This window comes from Dryobates pubescens, chromosome 2 (assembly GCF_014839835.1).
Source record: "Dryobates pubescens isolate bDryPub1 chromosome 2, bDryPub1.pri, whole genome shotgun sequence".
Lineage (NCBI taxonomy): Eukaryota > Metazoa > Chordata > Aves > Piciformes > Picidae > Dryobates > Dryobates pubescens.
In genome coordinates this window covers 46,708,098-46,721,463 of record NC_071613.1, presented here as the reverse complement: position 1 = coordinate 46,721,463, position 13,366 = coordinate 46,708,098, and the positions used below count along the sequence as shown (strand labels likewise).

The following is a 13,366-nucleotide window of genomic DNA, read 5'->3' as shown; positions in this document are numbered from 1 at the left end:
AGGAAGATGTTCCACTCTAATCATTTTCGTGGCTCTGTGCTGGACTCTCAAGCAGTTCCCTGTCCTTCTTGAACTGAGGGGCCCGAAACTGGACACAATATTCCAGATGTAGCAAGATGGAAATGTTCCTGGCCACTTAAAAATCTAAGAGGTTTGTTTTGTTTAGTTTTGTTGGGTTTTGTTTGTTTGGGTTAGTTGGGGTGGGGCTTTTTGTTGTTGTTTGTTTGGGGTTTTTTTTTTTGTTTGTTTGTTTGTTTGTTTTTTTAAACCTAGAAAACTTCTCATTTAAATGATGCAGCCTAGAAGTAACTCGTGTTCAAGTACAAAAGCCGTCACCAACCTTGTCGGCTGCACCCGGCGGCAGCAAGGGGCCGCTTACTCGAGGCGATGCTCCGGCGGCAGCTGGAAGGGCACCATGGTGGGCAGGGCCCGGGAGGAGAAAGGGGTGTTCGTCTACCTCACGGGTGCTGTGGGGAGAGCGGGGTGATGTCCCGTCATCTCACGGCGGCTGTGAGGAGAAGGAAGTGTCCCGCCACCTCACGGGGTGGGCGGTGGGGAGAAGGCAGTGCTCGGCCGCCTCACGGGAGCGGAGAAGAGATGCCGGCACAGGCGGTACCTCTCACGGGAGCGGAGAGGACCATCCGCCGCAGAGGGGCTCCGCTACCGCCTCCGAGGCGGCCGTTGGGGCGGGGCAGGAGCGGCGGTGCCGCCCTCCCCGTGCCTGCTCCCGTCCCGGAGAAGCCTCCGAGGCGGCGCCGCAGCCTCCTGGCATGGGCGTGAGGAGCGGCGGGCGACAGCCGGTGCCCGCCGGCGCCGCGGGGCGAAAGGGTGCGGTCTGCCTTAAGGCGTCAGCGCATGGAGGGCGGCTGCTGAGGGGAGACCCACTGCGCGCTCCTGCTCCTCCGCAGCGGGGCAAGGGACGGTGACGGGGCGGCAAGAGACCTGGGAAGGGGAAGAGTGCTCGTGTGCAGAAGTAGTGAGGGGCCGAGCCATAGCCTCGGGCATGGCGGAGACCCTGAGCCCCTGCCCCCCACGGCAGCAGTGTCAGGCCAACCTTGGTGCCAACACGTCGTCAGCTAATGTGGACACCAACGTCTCCTCGGCTGCCTCCGCACTGGTGGGCAGCAGCACGTGGAGGGCACGGGAGCCCTACTCCATCTTCACTATCCTCATCTTGACGCTGCTGGTGCTCCTGACCGTGGCCACCTTCCTCTGGAACCTGCTGGTGCTGGTGACCATCCTGCGAGTGAAGGCTTTCCACCGGGTGCCCCACAACCTCGTGGCTTCCACAGCGGTGTCAGACGTGCTGGTGGCGGCACTGGTGATGCCGCTGAGCTTGGTGAAGGAGCTGTCGGCTGGGCGGCGGTGGCGGCTGGGCCGGGAGCTGTGCCTCGTGTGGGTCTGCTTTGATGTCATGTGCTGCACAGCCAGCATCTGGAACGTCACCGCCATCGCCCTGGACCGCTACTGGTCCATCACCCGCCACCTGGAATACACACTGCTCACCCGCCGCCGCATCTCCAACATCATGATTGCTCTTACCTGGGCACTCTCTGCTGCCATCTCCCTTGCTCCCCTCTTTGGCTGGGGGGAGACCTACAGCCCTGAGCAGGAGCTTTGTCAGGTCAGCCAGGAGCCATCATATACCATCGTCTCCACTGGTGGGGCATTCTATCTGCCCCTCTGCGTGGTGCTCTTTGTCTACTGGAAAATCTATAAGGCAGCCAAGTTCCGCGTGGGAGGCCGCAGGAGCAACGCCGTGATGCCCCTGCCCAAGACTGCCCAGGTAAGGGTGGGGAATGGGGAAGAGGGCTCCTATTATCTCCTCCAGGCACTAGCTCTGCTCTTAGCCATCATGTCACCCTGCATTGGTGGTTTCGGCACAGCTGAGACAACTGGAATGTGCCCTGGGGCTATCGTGTGAGTTTAGCTTTGTTACAGGCTGGACATGAGCAGTAATTAGCCAGTCAAAAAGTGTTACTCTCGGAGAAGAGTTTTATTCTCAGTTTTTTTTTTCTTCAGTGTGCCATAAAAGTGACAGGTGCATTCACTGCCACTCTGAGGAGCCATTTAAAATTTGTATCTGGTCTGAATTTATCGTTCCTTTACAGTATTGATGGGGTAAGCAATGACACAAACAGCTCTGTAGATAATGTACTGAGTAAATGTATGCATATTTACCTACCAGCATGGACTTTGTATAGGATCTATCATTGTCTGAATAGAATTTAATGAGCAAATTATAGATTTTATTTGTGTGTTTGAGCTATTTTACCTTGCATATTGGGAACACACTGCTCACTGCATACTATTGAAACAATGACCAATGATTTGTGCCTGTTTTGAAATTCTCATCTGTCTTAAAAATCACGTCCTTCTTATTATTATTATCCTAAACTTTGCCTGTAACCCCACAAAGCCCTACTCGTGTGGGAATTCTCATTCATTTGGGGGATACACCTGGCGAACAGGAAAGCTCTGTCCCTGTGAAAAGGTTGAGGTTGTCCCCCTGTGTCCCATGATGTCAGCCTCATGTCCTTCATGATGACACTGTCACCCATGTCATGCTGCCATGGTAGTGGTTTATGTAAATTCCTTCCACGTTCTGTCATCTACTCTGACTCTTGCTCCTATCTGTGGAGGTGATTCTTTACAGTATGTTTTTGTGACTGTGTGTTTTACTTGCTACATCCAGTCCCTTCCCAAAGACAAAAAATGAGTTGTGTGGATGTTAGAGATGCCTACAGAATGAGACATGCACCCTTTCTGTTCAACTGGGGCTAATTCTGCAGAGCCTCACTCTTCTGCTAAATCCCTCTCACTTTGGTTTGGAATCATGCTCGGAAATATTATTGTGGTCACAAATAAAAGTTTGTAGTTTGTGTCCTGCAATTCTAACAAGAGATGACAGCATCAGTAATTATATGTGATGAGACTTGCAGATTTGGGCCCTGATGTCTTGAAGATGTAAACTGATTTATGAAGCTAATTTATGAAGCTGTCTTAAGCTGTCTTCCCTGCAAAAGCAGAGGCTGTGTTAGTAAAGATGAGAATGTCTCCTCTGGTAGGGTTTTTCCTTTGTTGTTGTTGTTTGTTTGTTTATTTGTTTGTTTGTTTCTTTTCTTGCAGCTTTCATTGCTTGTTTGCACTGAATTTGTTTCCAAGTGGTTGTAAGTTTGATGAGTGTAGTGCTTGGAGTTAATGCATAATCTTTCCAAGCACAAAAGATAACTGAATATTCACAGCCTTTTTTGCGTGCCTTACTTTTTACATGCACGAAGTTCTGGGAAGCTAAATGAGATGAGAATGTTGCTGCTTAATTTTTAGGCTATACAGAGACACATTGTTGATATGTCAGTTTTAATATGGAAAAGTATGGCTCCTTTCATAGTTCTGTCTGCAACAGCCCTTGTGTGGGCACAGCTAGGCTGGCAGGTGAGTGGGTTTTGCCGATGCAGTGTCTGGAAGCTCTACTGACAAAAGAGCTCCTGTCAGTGTGAGCTGAATGCCCATTTTGGAGGGGGTGACAGTACAGCTGTTACTGCAATACCAGCAAATGTTCAAGCCAACAGTTCTTCCTCTTCCTTACATTAGTAGTGATTGACATATTAGCCTCTTCTTTCATAATTCTGATTCTTGCATCTGCAATTGGTATAAAGTGGCAAACTTCCCTATTGTCCCAACAGCTTTATTGGCTGACTTAAATAAAAAGACTTTTGTGATGTCTGTGCAAGCCTTCACTCATCTAAAGGAAGAGCTGGGGCCCATCCGCACATATGCATGTTAAATGAACCCATGGATCAGGGGAGCTGGCATTCAAGATGAGTTTTTTTCTCAGTTTTCTTGCTCACAAAGTTTTATCCTGACCCTATTTAAGCTTTACAGGAGCAGGGTCTATCATGTCCATAGGAACAGTATCAGTTCCTCAGTGAATTCTGGAGAAGAATCTCCAGATGCAGCATTGCTCTTTTGTCAGTGTTACTCTGAGGGTAAAGCGCTCTCTGGTCTCTGTCAGTTCTCATCCTGAGTGCCTTACATTAGCTCATCCAAGTAACACTGGAGGGTCTTTCAGCACCTGGTGCTGAAGGCTGGCAGCATTTTCCAGTCCGGAGATGAGCAGTAGTAGCAGTGGTCCCAGCTGGGTTGCACTCAGGAATTAGCTGTCAGGTAGTGCTGAGGTGGAACTGCATGCCAGGACTGCAGCTTATGGCCTGAGGTATAGCCAGCAGTGTAGCTGGCTAATACTAGCAAGTTAATTTAAGGAGGAAAAGATTTGAGGTCATAGTTCTCCTATGCCAGTAGAAATGCCTTGAGGAAAATGATGCAAGTCGAACAGTTGTGATGGCGCCTTGATGTTTTGGTACAGTGCTTTTCAGCCAACTAAAGTGCTTTGTAGGTTGACAGTGTGCATGTTTATGTGTGTATGTGTATATATATACACATATATGTATATCTATCTATACAGATAGATAGATAGATAGATATACAGAGAAAGGGCAGCTGTCTCCAAGCTCAAAGCTGGCATATGTACTTTATGTTACTATACTCGTAGAGAGGTTCTGAATCAAATAGTTACAACATAACTATTCTAAGTAATTTTTGTTTAAAATTTTACTTGAGCAAGTGAGAAACATTTTTCTAAGATATTGAAAAAAATAATCATGTGAGGGAGGTGGACATGAAACATCTGAGGCGGTTCTGGTTTTACCAAGAGCTTGTTTCTTATTTTCTCTTGAAAGAAAATGCAGAACTGGGGCCCTAAGTTTGTGTTCATGCTTGTATAATTATTTGTTTGCTAATTTTGAAGCCCCTTAAAAAGTGAATTCTGGAGTCAATATTGATGTGGGTGACAGAGGCATACCATCACTGATAGGAGCTATACCCTGACACACCTTGTTGACAGTAGGCAAATAGTCCAATTGAAATAAACGAGACTGTTTAAGAGGAGATTGGACGTGGCACTTGATGCCATGGTCTAGTCATGAAGTCTGTGGAGACAGGTTGGACTCGATGATCCTCGAGGTCTCTTCCAACCTTGGTGATACTGTGATACTGTGAACCTGCCTGAAGAGCAGCAGATATTGCTGGATAGCGCCCATTTAAATCAGCCACTTGCAGCCCAGCAAAACCAAGGATGGCAGAATCTACATGTCAGGATTACTTACAGTAATTGCAGGGTCAGGATTGAATTTCCATGTGAAGAGTTAAAAATGAAGTTTTGTTGAAGGTTGGGTTTTGGATTATTTTTGTTCTGTTTCTTTCTTCCCTCTCAAAGTGCCTTCCATATAGTCTATGGCTAAGCAGGCCTGATCCAAACCTTCCCAGTTTTGTGAGAGTCCTTCCCACTTGAGATAATATCAGGCCTCAGAGCTCCAATGGTGCAGTGGTGTTCTGTGTGTTGGCTCATTCAGCCTCTCCGACTCATGTCACCAGTCGGGGCAATATGAGTGAGAAAAGACTCTGAAGGAGTTACAGGCCTTCTGTTTCTCATTTCTGCTCCTGACTGTACAAGTAGAAAAGATGGGGCAGGAAACAAAGTGCCAGTGTCCAAAAGAGTGGCAGCAGGTGTCAGATATGAAGGGAGGCAGGAAGCAAAGTAAATTGGCCAGTGCTCTCCTGGGAGGAATGCAGAGCTCTTCCTGCTTACAGCAGAAAAAAAAAGATCCTGTGGGAGAAAGGAGCTGTGCTTTTCCCTAGCAGATGTACCATTTGTCATATTGGTGAAGCATCCAAGATAGTGTAGCCATTCTTATGTTTTGATCATTCCCTGTGGATTTCAGTTTCTCATACTCTTGTTCAAAGAGCAGAAAGTATGCCAAAGCTGCTCTGAGGCAGTAATGATCTTTGCTGAATCACAGTGTAAAAGGCAAAACTGAATTTGGGGTAGTAAGCCAGGTTTGCTTGATGCTTAGCATCTTTACTGTTAGTTTTGTTACTGCAGACCCTGGATGTACAGGACAAACACAGACAGTACCTGCCATGAAAGACCAGTAATAACAATCCTTAAATCTATAAGGAACATTTAAAATCAAGGGATTTTGTCAGAAGCTCCTTGGTGTCATGTGTTTCATGGTTGTGCTAGGAACACAAGAACTGGGCTCATACAGCTCTAGGAACAGAACAACAGAAGTGTCATTGAAGTATAACTACTGATCAGCATACAAAAGAATGAATTCTGAAACTAAACCCAAACTCCTTTGTGTCTGAGGAAGAATTTGTATTAGAGAGGTCTTTTCCTTCATTTGACTTTCTTTGTCATACTCTCAACTGTGGTTGTCTCTGCACTTTACAGAGCCTATAGTCTTGGAAATAGCTGATGTCACCATTTCAGAGTATGATTCTGGCCTCAGAGTATCAGTCCTTTCATACCAGCTATTTTATCCACTGAATTACACCTCCTGGAGCAGAGCTTGGGCAGAGTTAAAGACATTTGTGCCCAAAGAGTAGTGTGCTACTAGCCACTGAGAGACAACACCATGCAGAGATGCTCACACACAAGAGATCTCTCCAGCATAAATGAAGGCGTCTTCACGGATTCCTTTAATTTACAGTCTGTGACCAGCACAGCATTCATCAGTAGGCCCCAAGTGGGGGGAAAGGTTTTATACTGGGCTTGCCTTTTCATCCCTGTAGCACAGGGAACCTGTGACAGAACGAGAGCACACAGTCTCAAGCTGTACCAGGGGAGGTTTAGGCTGGAGGTTAGGCTGAAATTCTTCACAGAGTGATTGGCCATTGGAATGTGCTGCCCAGGGAGGTGGTGGAGTCACCAGCATTGGAAGTGTTTCAAAAGAGACTGGATGAGGCACTTGGTGCCATGGTTTAGTTGGTTAGATGGTGTTGGGTGATAGGTTGGACTTGATGATCTTGAAGGTCTTTTACAACCTGGTTAATTCTGTATTCTGTATTGTGACTTACAGTAGAAACTAGAGTCATGCAAAGCCTCAAGGACTGACACTGGAAGCTGCAGAATTGGTGTAGTCAAAGCTGTTTGTAGTTCAAGAAAATCACAACTGGCAAGGCTGGAAAGCAGCTACATAATCTTTTTGGCTCGTGCTCTTGTTCAGACAATGCCAACTTACAGTGGATTACCCTATGCCTACATAAGAAGAGGAATCCTTCAGTTTGGTTCCCCTGCCAGCACTGTGTGCTGCAGCAGCACTTGCCTGCAGTAGACCAATTTCTTTCCATGTTCGTTCTGTGGGTTGGCTTGTAACAAACAGCCTTGACAACACAGTCTTGGGGGCTGGCAGTTGTAGCAAGGATAATCTTACACCAACCTGGCCAGGGAGATGAGTCAGATCTGCAGCAAATCATGTAGAGAGCAATAACAAATTTAAACACTGAAATGATAATGAAAGGTTGGACTTTTCCAGCTTTGCAGTTTGCACCGACACATATTTCCTGACATGAACAGCACTTGAGGTTAAATCCATGTTTTACTTTTCAAATCTGGTGGAACTGTCCCCTAATGACTCAGTGCCCACAGCAGGGATGAGATGCTGGCAGTGCTGCAGTAGTTGTATATGGTGCCCAGGCAGGGAGGGCGTGCAGTACGGCAGAGCTGGAGCACTCACAGGGGCCTCACTAGAAACCCTCTGTAGAGTATGGTCACTTTTGCAATCATGCAAGCCAGGAGCAGCTGGCCAGTGGATTGCAGGCCTGCCAAGTGGCAGCACTCACGCCAAGGGCTGGCACTTGGAACGGTACCCCATGCCAGAAGTGCCCAAGAGGCAAGTGTCATTGCAGGTGAGCCTGATGGAGAGCCAGCTGAGAGAGGGCTGTTCACAGTGTGCATGGCTGGTCGGCTGGAAACAGCACACTGGGTGAGCATTAGACACTGATGATCATGGAAAGCTGAGCTTTCCTGCAGCTTCTAAGGTTTAACTGCTCATGTAAGTCCTGGTGAAGGCCCAGGCTGAAGGAAGTTGCTAAGGCATACTAGTCACCTTTTCAAGAACGTTTTGTGTATCCTTTCCAAAGGATTTCTCATGGAAAACTCAAGCAAACTATCTCCAGTCTGCCAGGGATATTTACATAGTTTACTTAAGGAAAGGTTGCATGGGAGATCTCATTATTGTTCCTAAAGCACCAGGATTCTGTTTGCACTTTCATTATGATTACTGTTATTACAACATTATTTAGAAGTCCCAGGCAGGAAAAAAAAAATGATTGAAAAAATAGCTACAACATCAAAGAAAGTAGAAGAAAGAAAGTAGATAGGAAGACAACTGCTGTTCTGTAATTAAAATAATAATTAAAGAAAAATCTATTTTCAGTTACTCTTTAGTATCTAGAGACAAGTGGAGTTTGTGGAAACTCCTCTGAGTTTTCTGACCGAGTTGTAAATGCTTCATTAGGAAAAACAGCTGAAGGACTGGGGCATCTTCTATGAAAATAAATTCAATAACTTTTTCTCACACTGTGAAATTAAATGAGAAAAGAGTCACTTCTAGTAAACTCAGCAGTTCAGTTATGAGCCTTCCAAAACCTGAAGAACTGGAAAGAGAAGGCTCTGATCTGATGATGACACACTGCAAGCTCTGCCTTTTGAGTAAGAGCTGAAGGTTAAATGTAGTGCCAAACTATGCCCGGTGCTAGTGACAAAGTTCTTTGTATGGCTCTTCCCAAGAGGCTTACTTATGTAGCTATTCCTCAGGGCTAAAACATAATCTTTCAGGGCTGCTTGTCACAAATTTGTCCTAATGTCATACATTCATCCCTTTTTGCTGAGTGTGATTAAGGATGTGCAGAGCAAGTCCTTCTGCAGACAAATGGTGTGATCCTTGCTACATGAGGGGTGTCCCATTTTAATTGTCAGGACAGATGTGATTTTCATTTTCCTCCATTATCTGCCTGCTCCAATGATCTGCTGCTCTTACATTCTGCAGCCATGTCTCTCATCTGAGGGTGAAGACAGGGATATCCATCTTGAAGAGTGATTGTCCAGTCGCTGCCAGCACTTCCCTTGCTGAGCTGCTGTGCTCATATTAAATGGAGGCCCTCCAGCTATTATAAGGCTTGCAGAAAGGTGTCATGTGCATGTGGAGTATGTAGCTAATCTAAAACCAAGCCAACTTTGGGGTGGTGTCAAAGTCTTGCAGTGCCTGTGAATTATCACTTAAGCAAATTTTTAGGCCTCAGGTTGCATCCTTAGAATGTTTATTTTACTGTGTGGTCTCTGTAACTGCAGTGCCTAGAAGAACTTTAAACATGGGGATATTTTAATCTGCAGAGTAAAATCACAAGGGATTTTTGGATAGACTCTAAGCACATTAATAGCTTATGCCCAGAAACTCTTTGCCAGTCTCCCTGCCACCCAGAGCACTGTACTGTGCTCACAGTGCAGATGAATGTCTTGCCTTAGCAAGGGAAGAGACACGAAGCATTGTTGGTGGCTTGAGCAGCTGACATTTCCCCCCCCCCCCCCCTCCTTGTGTAACTTCTGCTGAAGCCTTAGTGTGAACCAAGGGCTGATTGAAATGGTGGTTTTCTGGCAATGGAGTTTTTTTTTTTTTGTGAGAATATTAAGCAGATCTGAGTGAAATAAAGGACAGGTGACAGAGGAGAGAAAGTGAGGACCAGAAAATTCTGCTTCTCCAGCAAAGCTTTTCTTTGATTATAACCAGACTATATTATGAGCTACCTCAAAATGGTGGCACAGTGCCTGAGGATACATCATCTTCAGGTGCTTCCTGCTGCTCCCAGTGTCATGTACTGTGTTGGCACTGAGCCCAGGCTGCAGCTGGTACAATATGATGCTCCATCCCTCTCCAGGAGGAAGATGTGCCTGTGATGAGATAGGCTCTGTCAAGGAGTCTTTTGTAGGAGGCTCTTCTTGATGGGTTTACTTTACACAGACATATTTCCAAGGTATTCACTTTTCTTTCAGGCTTTTATGATTTTGGGAGGGATAATGAACTATCAGCATTTCCCAAAGATCATAGAATCAACAAGGTTGGAAAAGACCTCAAAGATCATCAAGTCCAACCTGTCACCCAACACCTCATGACTACTAAACCATGGCACCAAGTGCCACGTCCAGTCCCTTTTGAACACCTCCAGGGATGGTGACTCCACCATCTCCATGGGCAGCCCATTCCAATGGCTAACAACTCTCTCAGTGAAGAACTTTCTCCTCACCTCGAGTCTAAACTTCCCCTGGCACAGCTTGAGACTGTGTCCTCTTGTTCTGGTGCTGATTGCCTGGGAGAAGAGACCAACCCCCTCCTGGCTACAACCTCCCTTCAGGTAGTTGTAGAGAGCAATAAGGTCTCCCCTGATCCTCCTCTTCTCCAGGCTAAGTAACCCCAGTTCCCTCAGCCTCTCCTCATAGGGCTTGTGCTCGAGACCTCTCCCCAGCTTCGTTGTGCCCTTCTCTGGACATGTCCAAGTGTCTCGATGTCCTTCTTAAACTGGACACAGTACTCAAGGTGTGGTCTAACCAGTGCTGAGTACAGGGACAGAATGACCTCCCTGCTCCTGCTGGCCGCACTATTCCTGATGCTGGCCAGGACACATTTCTTAAAAGTTCCTCAAACCAAAATCCCAGACTTTCATTTCTCATGGGGAAAAAAAAAATCCTGCAGATTTAGCTGAGTTTTTTTGGGGTGTGCTCTGTCCCTTCTGCAGAACAAGTGGTAAGGCCAAGCTGCTGTACCCACCAAGGAGGGGATTTTGAAGAAAGTTAGGCTGAGGGAATTAGCTGATGAGCAGGCATTTGTAGCAGGCGCCTCCCTAATACCTTAGGGAAATGACCCAAAGGGCCTGCAGCAGAACGAAATTCATTCATGATTCAAGCCTGAGAAACCCTAAAGGTCATGTAGCAGCCTAGAAAGCGTGCTTTAGGGATAGAGAGAAGGCTCCTGCCTTTGTTAGCCTCCTGCAACAATCTGATTTCCCACTAGGTATCAAGGCATCCGGTAACAGAAGGTGAAAAAGAATGCCCACCACACGCGCCACGTGGCATCAGTTACTCTTTATTTAGCTTTGTTTGTCAGTCCCATTCAGCAGCTTTTCCAACATGATGAGTAGTGTGGTAATGTTGGCACTCTGGAGCATTTTCTTTCTTGTAGCACGGAAGGAAGGGAGTTGGGGCCTTTTGTGGTAGGAGCACAGATGTCGTGCTGTCATTTACAAGTAATGCTTCACTCACACAAATTGTCTTGGTAAGAATCCATGTTTGCTTTTGTTTTGAGGTGAAGGAAGTTTCGCGTGAACCACAGATGGTGTTTACAGCTCGTCATGCAGCTATCACTTTCCAGACAGATGGAGAAACGTGGAGAGAACAAAAAGAGAAAAAGGCAGCTCTGATGGTTGGCATCTTAATTGGAGTTTTTGTACTGTGCTGGATCCCTTTTTTCATCACGGAACTAATAAGTCCTCTCTGTTCCTGCAACATCCCACCCGTCTGGAAAAGCATCTTTCTTTGGCTTGGCTACTCCAATTCTTTCTTTAATCCTCTCATTTATACAGCATTTAACAAAAATTACAACAATGCCTTCAAGAACCTTTTTGTGAAGCAGAGATAAAAGGGCACATGGTGGAGGAAACGATTCCTTTATTGCATAACACAGAGTTCTCGAAGGAAACATGCCTGTGGTATTCAGAGTTTTCATGCGTGAGAGCTACTTGAGGGGATTTCAGAAGAGTGAAAGAAGATGGATGATGTTTGGATACAAACCTTTTGGACAGTTTACAGTTGCCCCTTGGAAAGACATATGCTGCTCCAGTGCTTGGCAAAGAAGGATGAAGCAGTGAAGACCTCCCGTCTGCTCTTCGAATCAATATGTGTTAAGGTCTGCAAGTGAAGCACTGCATGTGTCCAATACCATGACTGTCAAATCTTAACTGGACTGATCTCATCTAACAGCTACGAGTGCCATTCTGTAGTCCTCTCATCGTTAGCAAAGGCACCGGTGGGAACTGCTAATTGAGCTATAGTGAAATGTTTGTGAGGTGGGCAGGATGCTGGCTTCCTTTTGGAGATTTATTTGGAAGGGAATAAACATGCTGTATTCAATCAGTGTTTGAACTGACATGAAATTAAAATGGATGACTAAGCAGCTCAGAACCATGCCCTGGTATGATTGAAGGGCTGCATGTTCTCTAGCAAGCAGCAGTTCTTGATGGGAAGTCTTGGTGAAATACAGGTCTGTTATGCCCCCTGGGGTTAAGTGACATTTTAGAGCCAAGTGTAAAATTATTCGGAGCTACTGACAACGTGCTCACATCACTTGCATGGGAGGAGGATACAGTGTGGAGTTCTCACTTGCATTGTACTCTCTCACTCTGCAGGGCTCAGGCTCTTCCTGTTTTCTGAAACCCAGGTGAGCTCAAGATGGACACCTGACACCTCCAAGTGAAGGGGGCCTGTCTGCATTATTTTTGTCATGCTGCCATAAACACTCATTTGTTTTGCAAACTCCAAACATATTGTATTCAATCACAGGTTTGCTGGCAGCAGCACCTGTCTGCTTAGCTGTGGTAGGCCAGTACCTGCACTGTGTTGTCAGAGGTCCTTGCATCACAACTGTATTCATCATCTCACCTGAGTGAAGTCCACAATCTGTCAGCTTACATCAGCATCCTCTTACTGTAAGAGAGTCTAAGTGACTCCAGAAACTCTCAATTTACTCAACAGCAATCCTTAAATCGTTTTCCCAAGACCTAACAAACATATCCCCCCTGTCCCAGCAATACAAATATAAATAAGACAAGTATTTCCATGCATACTGCCAAATCTCTCTCTATCCATATTGCTCTAGTGTGTTTTTACTTCCTTCCCTTCCCCGAAGAGGGATGCTGAGAGCATCTCTTGAGTATTTTTAGCTTGGCAGCCTTTTACTGACAACAGAGTCCCAGCACCCTCTCCTATCACCTCCTAATACTAATTTCAATACTGTAAGGGCAAAACAGCATAGCTGCAATGGGGCTGGACAACATCACAGCTCCTTCTGAAGCTGAGGTTTCATGTTTTACACTCCTTTTCTCTGCCAGTTTTATGTTTTCTGCTGCTTACCCAACCCTTTGATTCAAAGTGTACCCTCAGGCAAACAACACAAACTGCACCGAATGACTGTCACAAATTTCAGCTCCAGCAATATGCACCACTGGCATCTTGATCTCACTGCAGTGCATCACACCCTCAGCTTCATCTATGATGGCACCAAGTTAATGGGCATCACATTGACACAAGTGGTGGCCACAAAGCTCCTACCAAGTCTTGGTATCCTGGCAGGCTCTCACGGGCAGCAGCAGCTAGGTGCGTGCCCCTCTGCTAGGGACTCATGTACTTAACAGCTATGTCAGAGAGATTATCAAATGCCTGTATCATGTAGTCTGAAAACCAAAAAAATGATGGAGC

At 46.2% G+C, this 13,366-nt stretch overlaps 1 protein-coding gene across 1 annotated transcript; it reads left to right on the top strand.

The window, feature by feature from the left end:
• The first annotated feature begins 957 nt into the window (after positions 1-957).
• Positions 958-12,997, top strand: LOC104303755 (5-hydroxytryptamine receptor 5A-like). Its single transcript, XM_009904428.2, has 2 exons — positions 958-1,786; positions 11,199-12,997. Exons 1-2 carry the CDS (start codon positions 1,004-1,006, stop codon positions 11,529-11,531), a joined length of 1,116 nt encoding a protein of 371 aa, XP_009902730.2. The 5' UTR covers positions 958-1,003; the 3' UTR covers positions 11,532-12,997.
• Positions 12,998-13,366: the final 369 nt, after the last annotated feature.